The 26,125-nt window shown below is 38.1% G+C and overlaps 1 protein-coding gene across 3 annotated transcripts in view; it reads right to left on the reverse strand.

Annotated features, from left to right (window-relative positions):
• The window catches only part of LOC150081598 (tyrosine kinase receptor Cad96Ca-like), a 222,436-nt gene that overhangs the window by 4,814 nt on the left and 191,497 nt on the right, over positions 1 to 26,125 (reverse strand). For all 3 annotated transcript variants that reach the window (XM_090379461.1, XM_090379460.1, XM_090379462.1), the window contains one exon: positions 21,378 to 21,489. In XM_090379461.1, the coding sequence (XP_090235587.1) occupies positions 21,378 to 21,489 (112 nt within the window). The remainder of the gene's footprint in view (positions 1 to 21,377; positions 21,490 to 26,125) is intronic.

A 26,125-nucleotide genomic window follows, 5' to 3' on the forward strand; every position in this document is an offset into this window, starting at 1 on the left:
TGATTTGTAGTTGGAACAAACTTCCATCTGTTATAGTGAAGATCAACAACTTAAGTTCAAGGCAGAACTAGACAAACATTCAGAGTGAAGGGATGGGTGAAATGGGGAGTTTTTTTTTTTTTTTTTTTGGCTAATGCTATATAAGTTTACTTTCTTGCATCAAAATGCTAATGAAGAATTGTAAAGAACAGAATGGTTTGGTTTGGATTTTATTGGCATAAAAGCGACTAAGACTGTTGTAACAACCATGCCATAAAATATACAAATGAATAAAAGATATTGTAACCTTCCAGAAAGGTTACGTCAAGAAAGGTAAATACCTAAAATGCTAATAGTTTGTAAAAAATTACTAAATAGTTTGTAAAAAAAATAAACAGCTGACATTTCATCATTGTCTGATAAAATCTGACTGAGTGTATATGGCTCAGTCAAGATGGGTAAAAGCAGTAAAATGCATATCAATAAAATCTGGGCACTCAATTAAAATATGGTTCAGTGATAAAACTGTATCACAGGACTCATACATAGGACGGTCATCAGCCCTCAGCAAATAGGAATGTGTCAGATGACTGTGTCCTATGCGAGTTCGAACAAGAACAACGTGCTCTCAGTGATTCCTAAGCAGACTAGATTGCCACAGTACAGGCTTTATATCATTAATTTATTTGTAGTCTATTCCATGAATGGAGCGAATCCTTTGGTGTATTATTTGCCTGTAGTCTGTATAGAGGACTGACAGGCAACAATTATTATTGGGTATTGCTGATTTGGCTGCAGTATCAACCAAATCATTTCCCTTAATCCCAATGTGGCTGGGAATTGAAACAGAAGCAGATATCATATTCACATTAATGAAGAGAATGGATCTTCTGCTGAACTTCAGACAGAATGGGGTGGGGATTTTATCTCACTGACATTAAAGCCTGTAAGGCACTCATAGAATCAGAATATAAAACAAACTGTTAGTTTTGACATATACTAATGTGATCCAAGACTAACTGTATAGAATGCAGCTGTGCAGTAAATATGCTACATTCAGAGAGAATCTGCTCTGATATAGTGGTGTCCAGAAAGACAGAAGCAAATCCCACATATGATTCCAAATTCGAGCAGTCTGTGTAGACTGGCACGAAATCAGAACGTTCGGCTCTGTGTGCTGAATAGAGCTGCAGGTAGACAGATGGAGTATCTGACTTTCCCCAGTTTTTAGGGGAAAAGTTGCATGCTAGGGTGGAGTGTGCTTTTGGTGTTTGGGCAACCTTGTCTACCTTGATTTTAAGTTCTCCGAGTAGCTCTTGGAGGCAAATACCAAAAGCATGGTTGGCAGTTTTACAGGCATTGTACAAACTTTTCCATCATAGCTCAAAAACTAATGGCAATGCAGGATGGTCTGGCAGGATTTCAGTTTTAAAGCATACTTTAGAGACAACTGCTTACGTTGAAGCAATAATGGTGGTTCATCTGCTTCAACGTATATGTTCTGGGAAGGAGATGTTCGATGTGCTCCAGTAGCAAGACAGCCTGGTGATGAATAGGGTCAAGCCATCGAAGTACACCGCTTCTGGCTGACACATATGCTTGGAACCTGTAGTCTAGTTTGGATCGTACAAGTGCACGGTATATACATAATAGGGTGCATCGGTCAACACCCGAAGATGTAGAGGACAGAGAGAAGAGAATATTCAGGCATCTCGTGCACTTTGTGCAGAGGTGACGAATGTGTTTCAGGAAGGTCAACTTTTTATCATATACTAGTCCCAAGAATTTGTCTTGCACTACTGAAATAGCATTTTGTCCGAGCTTCAATTCAGGTTCAGGATGAAGATTCTGCTTACGACAAAAATGTACACAAACTTCTGTGGCAATCCATTAGCAATTTCCCAGGATTTAAGGTGATCAATGGCTTGTTGCAGTTGTCTTTCAATAACTCTCGTGTTACACGACTGAGAGAATATGCTAGTCATCAACATATAGGGCGTTGTTTACAGTTGGAGGAAGTTGTTCTATGATAGCGGATGCTTTGATGCCGAAAAGCATGACACTTAATATTGATCCTTGCTGTACTTCCTCCTCTTGGCAATAAGAACGAGAGAGTGAGGATCACACTAACTTGGAAAGACTGATTGGCTAAAAAGTTTTTAATAAACACAGGAAGATTCCCTGTGAGACTGAAGTTATACAAATCTTTTAAGATGCCAAATCTCCAAGTTGTGTCATACATTTCCACATCAAAGAACACAGATACAAGCTGTTCACATTTTAGGAAAGCATCCTGGATGGATGTTTCCAGTCTAAGATGGTCCAGAATGGACCAGTCCCTTTTAGAAGAGCCGCACCGGATGCTAGAGAGAAAGTTATTTGATTCTAAATACCATATTAAACGAAAATTAACCACTCTAGGATTTTGCACAAACATCTTGTCAGAGCAACAGGATGATAATTAGGGATTTTAGGATCCTTTCCTGGCTTGACAAAGGCAAAAACAATTGCCTTGCGCCATGCATCTGGAAACTGCTCTTAAATATAGATTCTGTTACATAGGAGCAGGTTACCTATAGATTTTGGTGAAAGATGCTTAATCATTTCATAATGGATGTCTGGTCCAACATCACATGCCTTAGAAAGAATAAGAGCTCTTTTCAATTCCTGTGTAGTGAGTGGCCCATTGTAGGGATAAATGCCTTTTGATGTGAACTTAAGTGCTTGTTTTTCGATTTTATGTTTCAGGACCGGGAACTCTGGGGAATATAATGATGTCACCCCAAGAGAAGTGGCTATTGCAGTTGGGTCTGCAATAGTGCATCCATTAAAATCTAATCTGGGATTGAGGAAGCATGAGATGTATATTTTCCCTTCATTGTCCAGATTTTATCCTAGACCAACTTGGTGATGACGTAAACTGGATTCCTTTTGACTCTGACAGCTGATGTAGTGCTTTGGCTCTTGCATTTAAAGGCCATAAGGTTGGCCGTGGTAGGATATCGTCGGAATATGCCCCAGGCTTTGTTTTGAGCCTTCTCTGATGCTGTGCATTGCGAATTCCACCATGGTTTGGGAAAAGGTGGGAACCAGTAGGTGTTTGTGGAATAGCATTCACAGCTGCTTGGACAATATTTTCTGTGATGTACGTGACTGCATCATTGATTGGCTCCCAACTGATTATAGTGATGTAGAACTCTGACAGATGTTGGAAGGCATTCCAATCAGCCTTCCACTGCAGTAACTTATAAGGAAGAAATAGTCTCCCACAAGGAAGTGATCATTTCTGTATGGTTTCCCACTTCCCAAGTGAGTACAGAAGGGGAGCAGATAATGGCAGAAAATGTACGGGTAGGCATGTGGAAGATGTTTAGTACCCACATTTAAAAGGGAAAGGTCATTGTCCATATGCTCTATGATTCATCCCCTTTCATTAATATTAGCACTACCCCACAGGGTAGTATGCCCATTAAAATTCCCAAGTAAGAAAGGGGGAGGCAACTGCATTACAAGATCATTAAGGTCTTTTCTGGGAGATATGTCCCAGGTGGCAAAATAAATACAACAGATGGTTAACAAAAAATCCACTGTAAGGCAAATTGTAACAGCCTCCACACTGGTTGTAAATAGGAAAGGCTGAACTGAGGTCTGGTTGCCCACAACGATAGCTACTCCTCCATGAGCAGGACCATCTGCAATTCTTTCTGTCCTTACGAAAAATTGTGATGTTATGCATGGTGGGGGTCTCCTGCAAGCAAAGCTTGTAGGCTTGTGCTGTTGCAGCAGGGCCTTGATGTCACCAGTATTTAGCCGGAATCCACAACAATTCCATTGTAGGAATTTAGCCATTATTTTGGATTGGTGGGTCCATCAGGCGGATTCCGAGATGCTGAGGGCTTACTTTTGTCAGTCTTTGATTTATCTTTTTTGGGGAAGTATGGATGCTATCCCATGTCTATTTCCTCCTCAGAAAAGATTTCCAAGACTTTCTTCATGTACCTCCTTCACCTTGACATCCATTTTTTTTTTCTCAACTAGGATGTACATCAGGTTTCTTATTCTTTTCTCCAGCAACTTGTTTTCTTACTGGTGGAGCATTAGGAGGTACACATATATAGGAGTGGGACTAATTGGTCTTTTTGTGCAGGTTTTATTGAACTTAGAAGGTAATGTGCAATGGGAGTGAATGACTCCTGGTAGTATGGTCATTTCGGTCTGAATTCCAGTGAAACATCTCTCTGCTGCCTTCTGAGCGTAGGTCGGTTTTTTGTATTTACAGGTTTCACCTTTTTCCTTTCCTCCTTATAAGATATATGCAGCTTTGCCTTCAGTTGTTGAATTTCCTTTTCTTGTTTCCACCTCTGGCATGCTCTTGAGTAGACTGGAACCTACTCAAGAGCAGAACAGCTGACAACAATCTCAGAAAAGTCTATTAGAAAAGCTACTGAGGCTGAGGAAAAGTAGCAAGACTTTTTTAATATAACAATGTTCATTCTGTTATATTAAAAAAGTCTGCATCCTTGGCAGTTAATTCAGGTTCGTTTTGCAGCTGGAAATTGGAATTCCCCTGACAGATGTAGCACGGAAGAGCTGTTCTGAGTGCATGTCACTTCTGGTTTCTACAAGTATGTCGCCCGAACAAAGCTGTTTGACCGACTTAGTAGAGCCTGCCAACCCTTCTGGATAAAAAGGGGCGACAGTTTTCCTAGGCTTCTCACTAGTTGAGTGAATTATCTGTAACCAAGGTGTTGGGCCTAATCTAACCTCCTTTTTCTGTCCTTTTGTAGAAGTAACATTCTCTTAGCCTGCGGTCAAAGTTTCAGTTAGGGACTGACTTTGGGGCCCCACACGAAATTAGTTTATCAGGATTCACAGAGTTTAATTTATTCAGTACCCAGGCTCCCCACCCAGCACGGAGCCCAAAGGTACGCCCACTACCCGGCAAGCAATAAATGTGCTCGGGAGTGGAATGCCAGGGCTACCCAGACACCAACCAGCACTGCCGCCAGCCTGAATCCTGTACCTCGGACCATGAAGGTAGGGAGGGCATAGCATTAGCACGGTTGACCCTTGCAGGCAAACCTACCAGCCATTTGATCCTAGCCAGGCCTTCCAGGACCACCTGTCTTGTTGAAGCAGGGGCCAAAGTGGTGTATTGAAGCTGGGCCCCTCAACCACCAGGATCTCCCTTTCCGAATTTCCACGGGCTACAGTGCACGGTAAACACACTAGATTCCATTGATGCTAATTTGGAGAACTAGCAGCATCACTGGGAGGTCCCCTCACCACGTACAGGTGCCCACGTTGAGGGCTAACGAACAGAACGATGATAATTTATCTAATGAGCAACTCAAACGTTAGGTAAAAAAATCTTACGTACACAGTATTACATTTCGGGCATGGTAGATTTTCTTTAATTTTTTTTTTTTTTAAAGCTCTTTCTGTGATTAATAGAAGTAAAAAGTAAATAGTTACCTTGTTATCAATTAATTAACAAGATATATTAACTTTACAGAACACAATAAAAACCCTAATTTGATGTTCAGTTTAATTACAACTGTATAAGTTCAGTTTAATTTTACCATATACTTTTAAGTCTCTCCTGTTCTGTATATCTTCACTAGGGCTTATAATACCAGTCAAAATCTTAATACAGGCATTTCGGTATTTTTAATTTATGAAACCGGGATACCGGTATTCCAAAAACAAACATTTTTCTCAAATTTTGATGACAATTAGGTGCAATAAAGTAAGGAAAAAAAAACAAGTACTGCAATTACTTCAATTTATGTTTTAAATAAACTTATTGCAATAATAAATATTCTGAAAAAAAATCATTAAAATACAGTTATTCTAAAAACAAAAAATACATATTGTTACTGCAAAGTTTAGTTATGGTTAAGCATCCACACTACCTGTCCCAATAAAGTGAGCTCTTTAAGAAACATAAGCAATCAATAGTATGATCGTTTAAAATGGATCTAATTTTGGTACATACAGTATTTGATTAGTGGCAGAAAATGCCCTTTCGGATTCCATTCTGGTACTGAGATAATCACAGACGATCTCAGTCCGTATTTTCTAGGTTTTGAACTTTTTTACCAAAAATAGTTAAAAGTATTTTATTAATTTCCAACTCTAGTTCATCTTTTAAAATCTCATTGGAGTCAGGCAATTTCTTATTTGGGAAAAAATTTGTAGAACACTGATGTTCTGTTCCGTGTTGGTCTTCCATGGTTGAATTATGTTCATCATTTTCTGAAGGAGAAAGATGTTTTATTAAGCAAAGTATAATTTTCACTATAGTATCTTTACTGAGTCTGGGAGAGAGCAAAGAGTGCAGTTAAGGAATTCTTCACATATATAAGGACAAAGTTTGGACCCTTATGTAATGGACGTGGGACAGTATTAGATACCACAGCTGAAGTTGCAGATGAACTCAAGTTACTTTGCATCGATATTTACATAAAAAACCCTTTGTGTCAATGAGGTTATGGAAGTGAAGTTGAAAAAATGTAATTAATGTTGAAATTTCAAATAATTATTTAATGAGAACTTTCATGCCTACAGGCAAGAAAGGTTCCTGTGGTTGATGTCATATACCCTATAATCGTAAAGGAGACAGCAAGTGAGTGCATTGAACCAAATTTCAAATGATTATTTAATGAGAACTTTCATGCCTACAGGTGAGTAAGGCTCTTGTGGTTGATGGCATATACCCTATAATCTTAAAGGAGGCAGCAAGTGCATGCATTGAACCATTAAGGCTAGTTATAAGAGAGCATCACTGGACTCAAGAGAGATTCCTTTGGATTGGTGTAAATTGGAACATAAAGGCGGTTCTAGGAGTATGATGGGAAATATTACTGACAGGACAGTCTAACTTCAGTAGTAGGGAAAATCATGGAGGCAATAATGATCAAGGGTGGAATTCAGGATCATTTAGATGGAAATGGAATTCTGTAGGATACAAAGCATGGTTTTGTAAAGGGAAAATCATGTTTAATTAATCTGGTTAGCTATTTTGGCAGGATCACTCAAGAGCTGGACTTTGGGAATAATTTTGACATTGTTTATTTGGATTTCAGCAAAGCATTTGACTCAGTCCCACATGGGTGGTTACTTTATATAAGTTTGAGCAGGCTGGAATCATAGGGAAAATCCTAAGATGGATAGCACAATGGCTTGAGAGCACCAAGCAGAGGGTTGTGGTAAATGGTTATTCCTCAGATTGGATTAATGTAAGAAGTGGGATTCCCCAAGGATCAGGACCACTGTTGTTTTTGATTATCTTAAATTACATTATATGAAGGGATGGAGGGCATGAGGTCTAAACTTGCAGATGATATAAAGATCAGCAGAGTAGTTAATAATCACCGCCAAGCAGAGCTTCTTCAGAGTAACCTAGATAGACTTCCGGGATGGTCAAAAAAGTGGCAGCTATGCTTTAATTCAGCAAAATGCAAGGTCTTACACCTGGGGAACAGCAAACCCAAAATAACTTATACACTTGTGAAGTTGAACTAAAGTCAGTAGTGGAGGAGCGGAACTCGGAAGTAATGATACGGTCAGACATGAAGTTGTCCAAGAATTGTGGACAGGTCGCAATGTTGCATGGTGTCCTATCGATGATTTAGCGAACGTTTGCTAGTTGAGATAATGACGTCATAATCACAAAAAGGTGATTTTATAACCTTTATATGATTAAATTATAAGCATTTTTTTTTTTTTTTAAATTAGTGCCCAAAAACCAGTATCTTTTGTATCAATACCGGTATTTCAATACAGGAAAAAATTACCGGGATCCCGGTATTGTAAGCCCTAATCTTCACAAGTGATACCACATTCATAAGCCTTATCTAACAAATAGATGTGAAGCATACAGGGACTGTCTAAAGGGCCTGCATTCTAAACAACTCCATTAAAATCAATGTTAAATTTACGCTTCCCTCCCCCATACAAACTCTGTGGAAAAAAGAATTTCTATTTGTCTGAGTTTAATGAAATTTGGGATGGCTCAACAAATCTTTCTAAAGGAACTTCTATTAGAATAAGAAGCGACCTGGAGCAAGGGGTGTTGGGGGTTTCAGGGACGGATGGCAGTCATCATGGAATAGTTGGGTATATGGGATGTGTTAGGGTAACAGGGAATAGGCATAGGAGCATGTATGCTTGCATGTATACCAATGCTAGAAGTATAGTAAATAAATTTGATGAATTTGAAGTGTTGGTCAAGACATCAAAGGCGGATATTGTTGGGATAGCAGAGACGTGGTGTCACAAAGATATAAGGAATGCAGAACTGGAATTTGGGGAGTACAATGTGTACAGAAATGATAGACAGGACAGAAAGGGAGGGGGTGTTATGCTGTTAATTAAGAAAAACATAAAATCAAAGGAAGTGCACCCAGTTAATATAGATGAACAGTGCTCTGTTGAGTCAGTTTGGTGTGAGATAAGCACTGCGAAAGGAAAAATAAGAGTAGGAGTGTGTTATAGGCCTAATGACTTGAATGAGTACAATGAACAATTGTACAGAGAAATAGAGTGGGCCAGTAAATCAGAATGTCTTATAATGGGGGATTTTAACTTCCCAGATATTGACTGGAACTTGTGGGTTGGTCACTCACACACTAGTCAGACTTTTGTGGAGTTATTGGATGATTGTTTTCTGCAGCAGCATGTTCGAGAGGCAACCAGAGAAAGTAACACTCTTGATCTGGTTATCAGCAGTGATCATTCGTGTATTAAGAATTTGCAGATAAAGGAACCACTAGGTGGCAGTGATCACAGTGTGCTGAAGTGGGATTTACTCAAAGAGGTAACTACCGTCAGGGGTAAAGGAAAGGGTTTTTGCTTCCGTAAAGGGGAGTACAGTGGTCTCAGACAGTTTTTAAATTCTGTACAGTGGGATCAACTGACGATGTTACAAACAGTAAATTCTAAGTGGGAAGCATTCAAAGAATTAATCGTGGAAGCTACTAGACTTTATATACCGATTAAGAAATATCGTTCAAGGTTTAGGCCTAAATGGTTATCAAATGAACTAATGAGACTCGTGACAGAGAAGAAAAATGCATGGGATGCATATAAATTATCAGGTGACGCAGAAGCCTGTGGCAGATATAAGCTAGTCTGTAATCAGGTCACAAAGGAGGTTCGGCAGGCGAAGGCGGATTACGAGAAATCTTTGGCAAAAGATGCTAAGAAAAACAGCAAGGATTTCTTTACTTATATAAACTCTAAAAGGAAGGGGATGAATATGATTGGACCACTTGACATCGATGGTTCGACTGTTGATGATCCTGCTCAGATAGCAAACAAACTGAATGAGTATTTTGCATCTACATTCACACGTGAGGAATTATTACAATTTGAAAATGGAAGAAGGTTATCAAATTGTAGCAGTGTGCTTAATGATTTTGTAATAACTGAGAGCAAAGTGGAGGAGAAATTGTTGAAGTTAAACATAAGAAAGGCACCTGGGGTGGATGGGATCTATCCAGTTATTTTAAAGGAGGCGGCAAAGCAACTAAGCAAACCCTTAGCCATAATTATGAGAGCATCCTTGGACTCAGGGGAGGTTCCCACGGACTGGAGATGTGCAAATGTGTCCCCAATTCACAAAGGTGGATCGAAGGGTGACACGAGTAATTACAGACCAGTTAGTTTAACTTCTGTTCCGGGTAAAATAATGGAGTCGCTGGTTAAAGATGCATTGCAGGATCATCTAGACAAGACTGCAGCGATAACTCAAACACAGCATGGGTTTGTTAAGGGAAAGTCTTGTCTGACAAATTTGATTGGTTATTATGATGTGGTCACAAAGGAACTGGATGCAAAAAATAATTTTGATATCATATACTTGGATTTCAGGAAAGCTTTTGACACTGTTGCGCATGGAAGACTACTGTACAAATTGGAGCAGAATGGTATTAAGGGTAAGTTGCTACAATGGATAAAAGGATGGTTAAGTGGGAGAAGACAGAGGGTGGTAATCAATGGGTGCTGCTCTTCGTGGACTAATGTTATTAGTGGAGTCCCACAGGGTTCGGTGTTGGGTCCACTGTTGTTTTGTGTATTTATCAATGATATTGATGAAGGTATATCAGGCTTAATGTCGAAGTTTGCAGATGACACAAAGGTTGGCAGGGTTGTTAATGACAGTAATGGCAGTGTGCTACTGCAACAGGATCTAGATAATTTGGGCAGATGGGCTAAGAAGTGGCAACTGAAGTTCAACCTTGACAAATGCAAAGTACTGCATATGGGTAGAAATAACCCCAGAGAAACGTACCAACTGTGTGGTACTACACTTAAGGTGGTAGAAAATGAAAAAGACCTGGGAGTAATTGTGCAGTCAGATATGAAGTTTTCTGAGCAGTGCAGACAGGCTGCTAGGGCGGGTCATGGGGTTTTGTCAATGATATATAGGAATTTTGCTAGCAGGGAAAAGGAGGTGATTGTCCCTCTGTATAAGGCAATGGTCAGGCCACGCCTTGAGTACTGCGTACAGGTCTGGAGGCCTCATTTTAGGAAGGATGTAGATTTGCTTGAGCGTGTACAGAGAAGAGCAACACGATTGGTGAGGGGAATGAAGGGATTCTCTTACCAAGAGAGGCTTAAGTTCTGCAAATTGCAGTGGCTGGAGACTAGGCACCTGCGCGGTGATCTGATTGAGGTCTATAAGGCCTTGAATGGGTTGAGCACGCTGAATTCTGATGGGATCCTTCCACTTGTTCAGATTACCAACCTACAGGGACATAAGTTCAAATTAAGAAAGGACAGATGTAGAATAGATGTGCGGAAATTTGCCTTTAGCCAGCGGGTGGTTAATTGCTGGAACAAACTTCCATCTGTCGTTGTAGAAGTTGATAGGTTAAATAAATTTAAGGAGGAACTGGACAGGCATTTGGAGGGAATGGTGTGATTTTTTTTTTTTTTTTTTTTTTGGCTGATGCTGCATAAGCTCCTACACTTGCTTTCTTGCATCATGTGCCACTACTACTACTAGGTATAAAAGTTCAATATATATACAGTAAACCCCCGCGAATAGCAGGGATTACGTTCCTGAGAAATGTCGCGAATACTGAGTTATGGCTCCCATAGTAATAAAGAGGTTCCGTTCCAAAGTATGAAATATATCAATAATTTAAAGATGAACCGTACAGACCATAATATGCAAAAAAAGCCTAGTAAACATGGATCCTTAAGTGAATCACTTTCCAAGATAATTGCACATTTCTAGTTGGGATCCACCAATGACAAGGCAAACTGTACAGAGCTGGGATCCACCACTGACTTGTTTGTTTAGGTTAGGTTATGCTCATTCTCTTCATTTCCCCTCTCTCAATGCTCTAATATGTAGCAGGCATACTAGTACTTGTCAAAGTATACTCAACATGGAAAGAGGTTACAGCAACAAAGAGTATGCACATATGCACTTCATGTAAAGCCAACAGCAGTGCACTCGAGGCTGCACGTTGTACCAAATAGCATTTCCCTGCTGAAGGCAGCCCAACAGGCGCACATTCATCAGGTACATCAATACCTTAGAGAACATGGGTGCTTTGCACATGGAGTACAAGCAGGTAGGCCCAGAAGCATAACACCTGATGTTGAGGAAAGGGCATTAGAAAGAACATCCTGTAACGTGTAACATCTGTAAAATCCTGTGGTGTTGAAACCAAAAATTAAAAATGTATTATGTTATGTTTAATAAAACCACCCACCCTTATCAAAGGATTCACAGCTTTTTGCTAAACTAGTGCACCCATAGTCAGTGGCAGATCTTAACAGAAAATGAAAATGTGCATTATCTCGAAAACGGTTCATTACGGCCTGATGTTCACTGGGACTTTTTTGCTTCTTTTACTTTGTACTTTTCACCTTTAAATTACTGACCATTTTTGAAACACCCTGTATATAATATAAATAAAAATAATAGGATGTAGCGATAAAACTGAACGTCTAAAAAAGAACAAAAAAATTATTAATTTATTAAATTGGATTATGGATCCAGGACACTATTAGTTATAGCAGAAATACCCAGCAACCATAATGAAATGTGGACAAATGTATTTAGTATTATTGCAGACCTGTCAAGTAATTACAATGGAATAAATTAAGAACGTCTGCAAAGTAAAAGCAGATTACCTGAAAATAAATAATAAAAATTAAGATTAACATAAAAATAACTGAAAGTAATAAAATAATACTTAATGCTAGGTCCTAAGATTTTAAGGGGCAGCAGCCAAAACTGAAGGCACCACAGCAATAAGCAAGGTCTCTGTTTCTGTTACGACACACGTACAAAATGTATACATCATAACTGACCCAACAGAGACCAAAAAGGAAGGAATAACAAGAATATAATTCAAAAATAAAAGTAAAATGCACAATTAGGCTAAAATAAAACTGATACATTCTGTCAAAGAAAAAAAAATGAGTGAAAGTTTGAAAGAAGGCAAAAATGCCCAGATTGAAATTTAAACAAAGTAAACTTAAGATGAAAGAATAATGCATTAGTCTCCCATACAGCCCTACACTCTGCTAATTTCACGGACTCAGGTCTGATCCTACAGTAAGTTGTCAAATAATGTCAAAACCTGACATTATTCTTTCATCTTAAGTTTATTTTGTTTAAATTTCAATCTGGGCATTTTGCCATCTTTCACACTTCCACACATTTTTTCTTTGACATAATGTATCGGTTTTATTTTAACATAATTGCGCATTTTACTTTTATTTATTTGTTTTTGAATTACAGTAGACTCTCGATTTTCCGGGATAGATGGTAAAAAACAAATCTCGGATAATCGATTTCCCGGTTAATCCAAAAATACAGAAGTCCCCGACATACATAAGAGATATGTTCCAGGACTTCTTACGTAAGTAGACTTTTACATAACTCTGGAATGAATAATAATATATTGCTACTATATTATTATTGACAATATCTGAATTCGGCACGATACTTGTTAATGTTTGACCATTTTCATACATCATTATTTATTTTAATTTTCTGATCCAAATCGATCGCTTTCCTTGTACCGCTGGCACTTATTCTCTTAGTCGGCACCATGATAATGGTCAAAATGAAATTTTCTGTAAAGAACTTCCAGGGTTAAGGTGAAAACTCACTATTTGTGTCTCACTTATCACCCCACATGAGCTCATATTTTACTTAAGCACATTTCTGGAGGTCATTACCATAAAAACAATTTGCACTTTCCGTTTATTGGGCTTTTCTGTTAGTGCATCTAATTAATCATAAACGGGTTGTTGTTATTTGGTTTTTAGGAGCATTAGCAACTAAGGTCATATTGCTCCGGGGATATGCAGTGGTCATTCCCTGACCTTTCCACATCCTCCGTATTTGGTGGCTCGCGGGCTTGAACCCAAGTCTAATCAAGAAGCATGTGCTACGCACTGCTGCTCCTGCCCACCTGGCTATGGAGGCGCCTCATAAACAGGTAGCAAATTCGATCTTATTGCAGTTGCAATAATACCAATAGCTGGAATTCTGTGGATTTTTATGTTATTATGGTGAAATGTGTGTCCCCTTCATTGAAATCTTCATTTATATAAAAAAAAAGCATAAATAAATTAAGAATCTTCTCTTCTTTCCTATTTTTTGCTTGTTACTCCATATCACACTTGTACAATTTGTGCGTGCCGTGATCGTCGTTATTGATTGCTTATTATTTTTTTGTTTGTTTTAAATTTTACAATCGTAAAAAAAAAAAAAGGTGGAAAAAAATTTACTAGGTCCGAAGTTGTGTAAGTCAGGGACTTACTGATCGAAACATGTTCAGCAACCTACGTAAAAAGTATAGTGATAAATAAAATATTTTACCATCCACTACTCACGTGTCCAATACGATGCTTCCTTTATTTTTTACGATGTCCATTTAAAATCTAATAGCTTTCCTTTATTTTTTACGATGTCCATTTTAAATCTAATAACTTCCCTTTATTTTTTACAATTTCGCGTATGGTTTGGTCATCAGCATTATAATGGTTCTTTAGAGATTTAATGAATACACCGTTTTCAGACTTTTGAATAATTTCAAGTTTTTGTTTAACTGAAAGCGTAACTCTTGTGTTTACCCATCATTTTCGCAATTTCTAAAGGAACACAAGAATCGACGCGACGCACTAAAACAAACTACACATTTTTCTTTCTTTCTTTTTTTTTTTAATTTGGATTCTTGAACTGTCCCGGTAAATCGAGAGTCTGCTGTATATTCTTGTTATTCCTTCCTTTTTTGGTCACTTTCGGGTCAGTTATGATGTGTACATATACATCATAACTGAAACAGAGACCTTGCTTATTGCTGTCAGTTTTGGCTACCGGCCCCTCGAAGATGTAGTTAAAATCTTAGGAACTACGGCATTAAGTATTATTTTCAGTTATTTTTATGTTAATCTTAATTTTATTATTTGTTTTCAGGTAATCTGCTTAAATCAGGTAATATATATAGTGTTCTCCCCAGAAACTTTTGCCAGCCCGGGTGGAGAAGTGTAATACTTCACAATATTACAAAATTTTCTGTTATTTATAAATGTGATTTAAGTGATCCAGAGCAAAATTTAATTGCATAATTTAACATTACATGCTCCTGTTGCATTGATCTCAATCGCATAGTATGTTTGAATTAATATTGATCAAGATCAGTACTATACAGTACCACAAGAATCACTTAAATTTTAGCCAGGTGTATAAGGACTTGAATGGATTGAGCAGGCTCAATGTTGATGGGATTCTTCTGCTTGTTCAGAGTAGATTTTTCAAATTTTTTTTTGGCAGATGCTGTATAAGCTTGCTTTCTTGCATCATAATGCTAATGCATATTTTTGTGGCCAAAAACAATGATAATCACATGGAGCTAAGTTTGGTGAATATAGTGGATTCAAATTGAGGAAAGACAGTTGTAAAACTGATATGCAGAAGTTTGCCTTTAGCCAGCAGGTAGTTGATTGCTCAAACAGAATTCCATCTATTATGGAAGTTGAAATAAATAGCTGAAATAAATTGAAGGCTGAACTAGACAAACATTTAGAGTGATTGGATAAGTGAAATGGGAAGGTTTTTTTTTTTTTTTTGGCTGATGCTGTATAAGCTTGATTTCTTGCATCATATGCTTCAACTAATGCTAATGCATATTTTTGTGGCCAAAAACAGTGATAATCACATGGAGCTAAGTTTAGTGAATATAGTGGATGGAGTAATACAGTGGCAGACAAAAAAACTGAATCAGCTTAAAAAAAAAAGTAACATTTGTAGTGCAACATAAGATATTGTTTAATTACAGTCATTTTGTTTGTCGCAAAGCAAAGGTATTGCATTGATAATGCTTCTGTTGCATCAGACAGTAAATGCAAGGTATTGCATCAGCTTTTTTCTATAAATACAGCATTGGAAGGCTATACACTCTCATTAGCAGCCTATTTTGCAGAAGTGTAAGCATGGCTCCATATGTGCAGTTAACACCAAGAAAACAAAAGTAGCTTTTCCTCTGTCCCAGGAAGTGCTTTCTATGCGTGCTATCGCTGATTAAATAGGCTGCCACCAGTCAATAATATCCCAGGTGCTGAAATTAAAATGTGAAACCGGTGATGTGAAGAGAAGACCTGGATCACGCCGTAAGAGAGTGGTAGTCTTCCCAAGATCGATATTTGAAATGGCCATGCCTTTGTATTCGCCATTATAGTGCTTCTGATCTAAAACTGGACTTTGAGATGGCCTCTGGTGTTGAAACACCAGAACATTTCCAAAACATTTTACACAAACTATTCAAAGACCGCTTTCGGAATTTGGTCTGCATGCCTAGCAGCCCAAGAAGCCTTTGTTGACCCAACAAAAGAGAAAGAGGTGATTTGATTGGGCTAAAATGCATCTTTCATGGACAAAAGAGCAATGGGACACTGTCATCTTTTCTGATGAATTAAAATTCAATCTGCATGGCTCAAATGGGAATGATATATCAGAAGACAAAAATTGGAGGCATAACACTGACTGTAAAGTTCGCCATCAGTCAGATGGTCTGGGGATGAATAACAAGCAAAGGGGTGGGGCAAATTAAGTTTATTAAAGGAACGGTGAATGCAGAAACCTACACTGCTATCTTGAAGGAGTGCCTGAATTCCGTTATTAGGGAGCACCACACAGAGATGGCGAACTTTACAGTCAGTGTTATGCCTCCAATTTTTGTCTTCTGACATATCACTTCACATTTGAGCCATGCAGAAAGTTTTATGCTATTTAGATTTAATGACGAGTTTGTCTTCTTGTTTCCCAAGGCTTAAAAAACATACTTACACCAATGATTTTCTCCCTTAAGCTGCAGTCATATCTCAGAAATGCTGGCATTATAGTGTCGGACTGGCTTAGCAACAATCCACATTTGAACCCTACTGAAAATTGATGGTACATAATGTCGTCGAAAATTGCTCAGAAGAAGCCAACAATTAAGATTCAGCTTCAGGAGAATATTGTAAGGGTGTGGTACCATGAAATTGAGAAATCTTATATCCAGAAGTGATTAACTCCAGTTAATCAACTTCTGGATATGTTCTGGATCTGGCATGGATACCAGATTATTTCAAGGCTGTAATTGCAGCTCGCGGAGTTATTGAGGACTTATTTTGCTGATTTACAGTACATAATACTATTACATTAACTTGTCATTGCAGTTTGTGCATGTAAGTGCTATAAAATGTATGTTTGGTTGTCATGATTGCCATTTGAATGATTTCTCATATTTCCATTAATTACACATTTTACCCTTTGGGAAGATATTTATGGCAATTAGATATATCAAGTGAAGTCTTTTTATTGGATTTCATTCAGAGATATACAAGGTGTGACAATGAATTTTAGAATAATTTTGTTTCCGTCAAAGTGGCCACACAGTAAACCGTTACGTCCTCTGGCTGTGTAGCCTGAATCCCCCCCCCCCCATTACCTGCATGCAAAGGGTAAACGTTATCAGTCGTTTCAGTCACTGTGCAAGTTGGTTTGTGTAAAGATGTGTTGCATGAAAAATGGAACGCAATTTACAGCAAAGAGTTGTGATAAAATTTTTGATGAAAAGTGGCGAATCGTCAATGGATTATGAAAAGTTGACCAGAGTTTATGGTAATGATACCATGTCGAAACCACGCGTTTTCAATTGGGTCGAGAAGGACATGAATCCGTCAAAGATGCTCAGCATTCAAGGTCAAGGTGTCCTTCCACAACTTGATGAAAACCTTGTTCGTGTGCATGATCTTGTTCGAAGTGAAAGGCAGTTAACCACAAGAATGATTGCCGAAAAACTAAACATTAATCAGGAAAGTGTTAGATTAATTTTGACTGAAAATTTGTTGATGAGGAAAGTGTGTGCAAAGCTTGTACCAAAAAACCTCTCATAAGCAGAAAGACATTCATTCGGTTGCAACATTCTCAGGAAATGTTGAAAAGCATTGAAGATGTTCCAGATTTGTTTTCTCGCATGATTACAGGGGATGAAAGCTGGGTATTTGCTTACGACCCCGAAACAAAAAGGCGAAGTCAACGATGGAAGGGAGCTTCCTTGCCAAGACCCAAGAAAGTGAGAATGCCATAGTCAAAAGTGAAAAACATGTTAATTTGCTTTTTTTTTTTTTTTTTTTTTAATCGAAAAGCATTGTCCACAAAGAGTTTGTTCCACCTAATGAAACTGTCAATCGACAATTTTACCTTCAAGTTTTGGAAAGGCTTCTCAAACAAGTCAACCGGGTTTGACCCGAAATTGCTTTCTCATGGATTTTGCATCGTGACAATGCTCCTGCACATTCTGCCATTGTAGTGAGAGTTTAACTTCAAAATTTATCACAATATTGCAGCACCCTTCCTTGTGACTTCTTTTTATTTCCTGGATTAAAAGGAGACATGAAAGGAATGCATTTTCAGCCAGTTTCTGAAATTCAGATTAATGTAACATGGGTATTAAAACAGATACCAGAAAGTGAGTACGAGAAATGTTACGATCAATGGATCCTGTGCTGGAATGCATGTGTACAGTCTGAAGAGGACTACTTTGAAGGCGATGGCCTCACATCTGTATAAGTTTCAAAATAAAATTTTTAAATGAATTATTCTCGAAACTTTGTCATATCTCGTATATCCCATCTAACAAATGCATTTCAAACGTTTCTGCAACCCACAATGCAGCACAAAACATTATTTGCAAAATTCACAAGTGATGCAGTTTTTTGTCTGCCACTGTAGCTCTCTGATTCGGTGTTCAATGGGCTTCACCATTGTACAGGAACATACACCTGAGGACAACAAACCATGTTTCTTTCAAATTGCTGGCTTTTAACTAGTTCAGAATCATTATGGTATTGTTACTCATTTCCCTTCTTTCCTGATAACGTTCCAGAATCACTCCTTTGTGATTCCAGAATACTGTGAGTAACACTTTCTGGATGATGCTAGGATACAGACTTCTTTTAATTGAGGTGAGCCTATAAGGTGCCTCTCTGAACTTTGCATCTGCTTTCTGGCATACAATAGTTCACCTGGGATTCATCTATAGTCACTATATTCTAAGAAGACATTCCTTTCACCCACATACCATATGAGAAGCAAAGAATGCACATCAGCCTTTGTTCCTTCAATTCTGGAATTAAATGCAGGGAAATCCATCAGAATGCACTTTTTGAAAGTGCCACCCCTCAGAGTAATGATAGTATACACTGAACCAACACTAATCTTGCACACTGTAGCAATTTCTTCAAATTAATTGCATCAGTTTCCTCATTTGAGATTTTTCTACTTATAAGTTGGTCTAGAATTTCTGGTGCCATAACACTATATATGCCTACTCTGGTGCTGATGTGAAGAATCAACATTTTCAATATCATTCTTAAACTATTCACTTACTTGTAGACTTGCCATTGGCTCATACGTGCTTTGCCATACTAAACCAGAATTCTGCAATAAAGTTCTGCAATTTTTATTTCTTCTGCATTCAAAAGTTATTATAGATCAAATCTCTACCTTGGTGCTGACTACAAAGTGTGACCATCTTAAGAATTAATTTCCAAACAATATGCTATTAGACAGAACCATACAGATGCTCAGTGCTGCCAACAATCTTGTGTCAAAGTATTGTGACTCACCAGAAAGTCAGTTGCAATGATAGGTGTAACTTTGACTAACAATCTGACACATCATTGTCATCAGTTTTTACATAATATGCATTTTATGTTGGTTTTTCTGTTTTTATTGAATACCTTTGTATTATGACAATTCATAAAATAGTTGGATGCACGAAACAACTTCAACATTTATCTCATCTTCAATAAATTTTTTGATATGGTTTTTAATGCAAGGCTATTACATAACTAAAACAAATTAGGATTTCTGGTAAGGTTCTTTGTTGAGTAAAGGGCTGACTAAATAAGGATGCAAAGTAGTAATAAATGGAAATTCCTCAGGATGGACTGGTGTAGCAAGTGGAGCCCACTGGCGTTCACTTCTGGGAACCCCCACTTCTTTCCTGTTTCTAATCTTTGTTAATGACATTGACAAGGGAGTACAGTGGTAGTTGCCAAAGTCTGCTGATGATTTAAAGGTAGGAAGGGTAGTCACTGATCAGAATTGGGCTATATTACTTTAAAATGACTAAGTAATATAGTAAGGTTTGGCATTTGGAGAACAGAAATCCAGAGTTACTAATAAGCTATGGGGAAGGGGAGCTAAAAGTGGCTCATGAAGCAAAAGACAGAGTTATGGTTATATTACACATAATCTGATGGCAAAATTGCATTTAGAACACAGCATTCAGGACTGGAGGCCATACCTGAAAAAGAAAGATTCTAGAGAGGGTTCAAAGAAGGACAAACAGACTGCTGAAGAATGGTAACCACTATTTATGAGAAGGACAGCTAAGGATGTATGGAATGCAAATCCTCTTGACAACTAGAGATTTTTTGGAGGGGGAGGTTGGCCTAAGTAAAATACCCAAAATATATTTTTACACTGATAGGAGACAAGAGCTAGAGGCCATAAATATAAAATCATAGGGAGCAACAGAAGGCTGGATCTCATGAAGTTTCTTGAGCATGATATAGATCACTGGAATTTGTAAAATAATAAGAGGAGTTTACCTCAATATAGTACATAGAACACTTCCGTATGATACTCTCCAGAAATTAAAACGTAAAAAAATTGACAACTTACATTAGAGTAAAATATAAATAATTAAAAACCAATTTAACTCAATTCAAATCAATTTAACGCAATTAAAAAGAATCTAATGAAAATATTCAAAACGATTTTCATTCCAGAAGCTGAAAACGCTTTTCGCCGGTATGTCGTGATCACAGGAATGAAAATTACCAAATAGGGTTGAACCTAAAACTTAAATAGTGATTATCTGTCTTTGCACATGCACGTAACGGTCCACGCATCGGAGATCAAATATGGCCGCCGAACATTAACAGAATTCTCGTGTAATTTACAAAGTTATGGAAGTCACACACACTATACTGAACAATCGCTCTGTTCTTTCCGCGTTCACAACACAAATTAATGATCTGGACAACATTTCTTGCGGCGATTGCGATTCGTCTTACCAAGGTTTGACGTGATTTTCTCTTAATATTCATGTAAATCAACATGAAGCCTCGGTTTGTGCTTCTCATTCAGCAGGGTCAGAATTAGCCTTTCATGCCATTAACGAAAAACACTTTATTTAACGAGGCCAAAATACTTAATGTTCAACGTAATTATACGTGACTTAATTGCAGAAACCAAATTACATGAGAATTCTGTTAATGTTCAGTGGCCATATTTGATCTCCGATGCGTGGACCGTTACATGCATGCGCGAAGACAAATAATCACCATTTAAGTTTCAGGTTCAACCCTATTTGGTAATTTTCATTCCTGTGATCACGACATACGGTTGAAAAGCGTTGTCAGCTTCAGGAAGGAAAATCGTTTTGAATATTTTCGTTAGATTCTTTTTAATTGCATTAAATTGATTTTTAATTGTTTTAAATTGATTTTTAGTTATTTATATTTTACTCTAATGTAAGTTGTCGATTTTTTTCGTTTTAATTTCTGGAGAGTATCATATGGAAGTGTTCTACGTACTATATGGAGGTAAACTCCTCTTATTATTTTACAAATATTAATATCAATGTAGAACGTATTGAGTATCACAGCTCTGACTCATACTATCTAGATCACTGGAATGCATTTCCTGCCATCGTGTTCAAGAGGAGAGAATGTTAAGTTCAAAGTGGAGCTGGGTAGTGATAGGAAAGTATACGTGGTTACAGAATTTTTCTTTTTTGACAGGCACAGAAAAAGTCTAGCATTATTTAGCCATTCTAATACTAATATAGTTACTCACTTACCTAATGTAACTATTTCCCATAGCAATATGCCATAAGACCAGACATCAGTTTTTGTTGTATAAATGTTGTCATACAATGACTCTGTAGCCATCCATCTAATTGGCAAACGTCCCTGCAGAAAAAATAAATAATTACACAAAATTAAATATGCATGAATTTTTTTTTATCCCTTAAAGATTTAAAGGACATTTCCACAGGCACTTAAAGTAAACATAACAGTTAGTGCTAGGCTTCTATTAAACTAGCAATTAAATATAATTTTTTGTATAGAGATTTTTCTATTTATATATTATACACAGCTAAAATGCCACTCAACAGATTGAGGGCAACTGGATTCACAGTGGAACATAAATACATTTTTTTTTTTTTTTTTCCAACCATGATAATGCTGTTCTTTGTTGGTTAGAAGCATGTCAAGAAAATAGAATCTGCTATCATCCTTCTCCAGTTTAAATCTGACCTAGACATATAAACCATGTGAATCCACCAGACTTTGCCAGGGGGCTTTTAAAAACTTTATGGTGGCCAAGCATCCTGAGGATGACTATGCCACACAAGCACACTTATTGATCTGTATAGATGTCTTAAGAACTATCTTGCAGACAGAAGGGTCACTCTGCACACCAGATTTCAAGAAATCAAATGCACGATAAGAAAAGGCTGTCCCCAGGGATCAGTGCTGGGTCTATACTTCTTGACCACTGCACTGGATGAATTTCTCAACAAGGATCTTGGTCTGATTGATAAAGCTGCCTTTGCAGATAACCTTGTCCTGCTGGTCAAGGGTAACATCCTTGATCTAAAATAATTACAACAGTGGGCATGGCCTCATAAATTATCCATCTCAGCACAAAAAACTAAAGCCATCCTTCTAAAGGATACTCTGAGAAGATCTCCAGTCATCAGAGTTAATGGCATATCTATTAAAAAAAAAGAGGAATTAAAATAACTGGAAGTTGTTTGACAATAAGTTAACCTTCTTCCCACATCTAAACTATCTAGCCAAAAAAAATTTCTCCCTATGGCTCCTCCGGTTCACAAGAGGAGCCACAGGTAGAAATAAAAGGAAAATTGAATCTATACAAAGGATAATTTTGCTCACCACCACCAGAGCTTGCTGCATGATCAGCAGACCTGCCCTGCAGCTTTTAGCTGATTCCCTACTGCTGGAGTTTGAGATTATATGCTGAGGATTGTACTACTGCTTAAAGAGAGGTAATCTAACTAACTTCATGGGAATAGTCCTCAACTTAGACAGTGAAATCAACCAAGAAAGGAAATGTGTTGCTACAGTGCTGACCCAGCAATGGCAAAGCAGTTGGGAGCAAAATTGCTGGGGCAGGGGGGTAACTAGGAAATTCTCCTGCCCCAAGTATTGCTATTGTATATCACTTTTATTCTGACAGGGCACAACTCCTTGAAGGCCAAACTTCAGTCTTGGCCTGGCCAATGACCCATACTGTTCCTGTGGTGCCAGTGAGGACTGGGCTCATTCATGTGTTATATAACTATCCACAATATGAATCAAAGAAGCACACATCAGTAAAACTGGACCTCTACCAAGAGGACATTAATATCTATTCATTACTGAGCAACCCATCATAAAGCAGCAGACTAAGACAGTATTTGATATAGGAAGATTAAACATGAGACAGGTCCTCAATAATACAATCCTGCAGGCACACTAAAATAATAATGCTACCTTGACATTCCCTCCTCTTATTGGCCACTAGCAGACAAAGGACACAATTTAACATGACCATAAAATTACCTACAAAATAGACATACAGACAAACCCAATTACCATGGAAAAGTAACCTGAACCTGACCATACCTTATATGACTAGGGACTGCGCACACGAGTGAGAACTGAAAGGAATAGGCCACATAAGTATAAATGTGCAAGCTAGGAGGTTAGTATGAGCCTACTTACCAGTAATGAAAGGATTCTGGAAGTGTAAGAGTATGCCGACAAATCTGAATGGAAGATTGTAAATGATAAATCTGCTCGTGAGTATATCAGTGAGAGCATGCTGGTTGCAAGGGATTGTGTATGTGTTGGACATGAAAGGTGATATGCAAGAATGGAAGTGTAAGTATTTTGGCTGAATGATTGTGATTGGATTATATAAGAGTGTGTGACAGGATATCATGCTAGCTTGAGTGGTTTCACACAGACCAGACATGACAATATGAGTAAGAGTATAATTTAGGACTGAGTGTACATTGAAAGTATGTGAACCTGCTTGTAAATGAGAATGGAAGTTTGTGATTGCCAATGATTGAGTGTGCATGAAGCCAAATTGTTGGATGGTTGTCCCTGCTCATGCATGAATGACTGGTGTAAGTGTGTATGGGAACATGCAAGTATGATTATGTGGAGTGAATACCTCTGTCTCAGCTTGCTGGGTGGTTCTCTCTTCTGGCACCTGTGACTTGACTCATGTGTGAATGCTCATGTCCCATCCTTGTGTGAATGTACTTTGCCTGTCATGTCTGTTCCTAACTTGCAGGAATAATTTTTTAAAGAAGTGTGTGCTGTCTATATTCAGTAAGATTATTATTAGCCATATGGTTCAAGGAAGCCTGAGGCTTAATGCTGCACCAAGCAAAAAAAAAAAAAAAACTGAATTACCAAGGGAGAGAAGGGAATCATCAAGAAAAAGAAGAATGATGATATCCAGCTCAGGACTCTGGGTGTGCCAAGCCATACTCACCAGATGTGAGTACTTGAGTATGTCCTTATTGACAGTTATGACTGTGCACCCTTGAATATACACAGGAAAGTAAAAAAAAAAAAAAAAATTTAATGAGAAATTACTTGTTGTGGCTACAAGTTAGGTGTCATATGTCGGTATGAATGAACTGTGGCCGGTATTAAAAAACAAAAAAAAAAGTGTGTGATGTTCAGAGTGTATGGGCATATATGAGTGGGCATCCAAGAGGAAATATATGTTATATGACCTGTCAAATTAGTGTATCCTGAACATATGTATAAAAAGAAGTTTGTGTATTTTTTTTTTTTTTTTTTTTGCTGATGCCATGCTGATTCCTCCTTCCTTTCAGCATGGTATAGGATGCTTACACTGAAGCAGCCAATCTGATCCCACTGTGGGATTAACTGTCCAATAAAATGGGCACTGACTCTAACCCCCCTATATTCCTACAGATTAGTCCCACTCCCTACCTAAAACCTTTTGCCTGGTGGACACTACCACCATGCTTTATACTGTTCTTTTCATTCCCCCAGGGTTTCCCTTCTGTCCACTACTCCGAATTCTTGGTGGAAGTCTCCCTACTACCCACCACCTTTGCCTTCAACTTGTACTCCACACAATGTCATCCCATACTCCTTTCCAACAAAAATTTCACTTTTTTTGTGGGGGGGGGGGTTATCTCCCTGGTAGCTCAGGTGATGTCCTGCCAGAACTGTCATGAATTCCTACTTACCTAGCCTGACTTCATGTACCCAGGACAGAAACTAGGGACCCGTGGTGCCTCCACAGGCCCTAGGCTAAGTGGAGGCACCACCAGCAATGAACAATATAATCTTACACTATACTACACAAATACACACTATCTTGCTATCAGAGTTTGTATTATGTCACAAAGTTATGACAAAGAATTCAGGGAACTCATCAATGACATTAGACAAGAAACACTGTACACTACATCCTTTCTGTTCACATTGTTTTCCCTATATTCAAATTCCGAATCCCTTATATCTAAGCAATATCATGTCTCCAATATCTTGACATTCAATGACTAGAACATCACTCAAATCATCACTAGAACATCACTGTACAAGTATATACATGCATCCTTGGTCCTTGAGGTTGTCACAGACATTCACTCAGATATGCCAGACAAGCTGTACTTGCTACCAGGGAGTCTAAAATGCTGATGGAACTGATTTTAGGGTCACATTCAAGTCAAATGAACCCAATTTCAGCGAAGTCCGGACAGTTAAAACCGTGTTAGCACGCCAGCTGCTGGTTAATACACTGGACTGAACCTATTGATAATTCTATAGGAGGCTTCCGGATCAGCTAGTGTATAATTTTGCTACCTCTACTCTGCCAGTGACTGGAGGGAGTCCGAGTAGTGTGTATGTGGGAGGCATTGTCGAGGCCACGTTATGTCAAGGATCTGGGTATATTCTTACCATGTGTACACTATATCCAAAAATTTCATTACTTCATACAGCATGTAACCCCCCCCCCAACTTTTTCTCACTATTGAATACGCTGTGAATTGTCAAACTAATAGAGGAAGCTTATCTGCAAAAAGTTCTAAACCTCCCAAACACTTCCTAGTTCATTTCACAAATATACGTGGTCTCAATTCTAATCTCAACGATGTCCATTTCCACTTGCAGTCTGCCAAACCCCATGTACTTTTTCCGACAGAATCTCAGTTATCGGTTGATTCAACTACTGCTCATCTCAGTTGCCCAAATTATTCACTGAATGATTCCTTTAGCCTCAAAGGTGATACTTGTGCATATGTCCGTTCTGATATTCCCTGTCGGAGACTTGGTAATTTGGAATCTTCTCTTTTCGATCTTCTCTGACTTAAAATCTCTCTACCTCATTGTTTCAAATTCATCTGTTGTCTCTACTGTACTCCCAACTGCACTAATCACTTGGAGCTCCTTGACTTCCTCTCTTTGCAACTTTACTTTCTCCAGTCCAACTTTCCTAACAGTGTGTAATTTTCCTTGGTGATTTTAATGTTCACAACTCCAG

This window comes from Mastigoproctus giganteus, chromosome 8 (genome assembly GCF_048544385.1).
Source record: "Mastigoproctus giganteus isolate SK-2022 chromosome 8, ASM4854438v1, whole genome shotgun sequence".
Classification (NCBI taxonomy): domain Eukaryota; kingdom Metazoa; phylum Arthropoda; class Arachnida; order Uropygi; family Thelyphonidae; genus Mastigoproctus; species Mastigoproctus giganteus.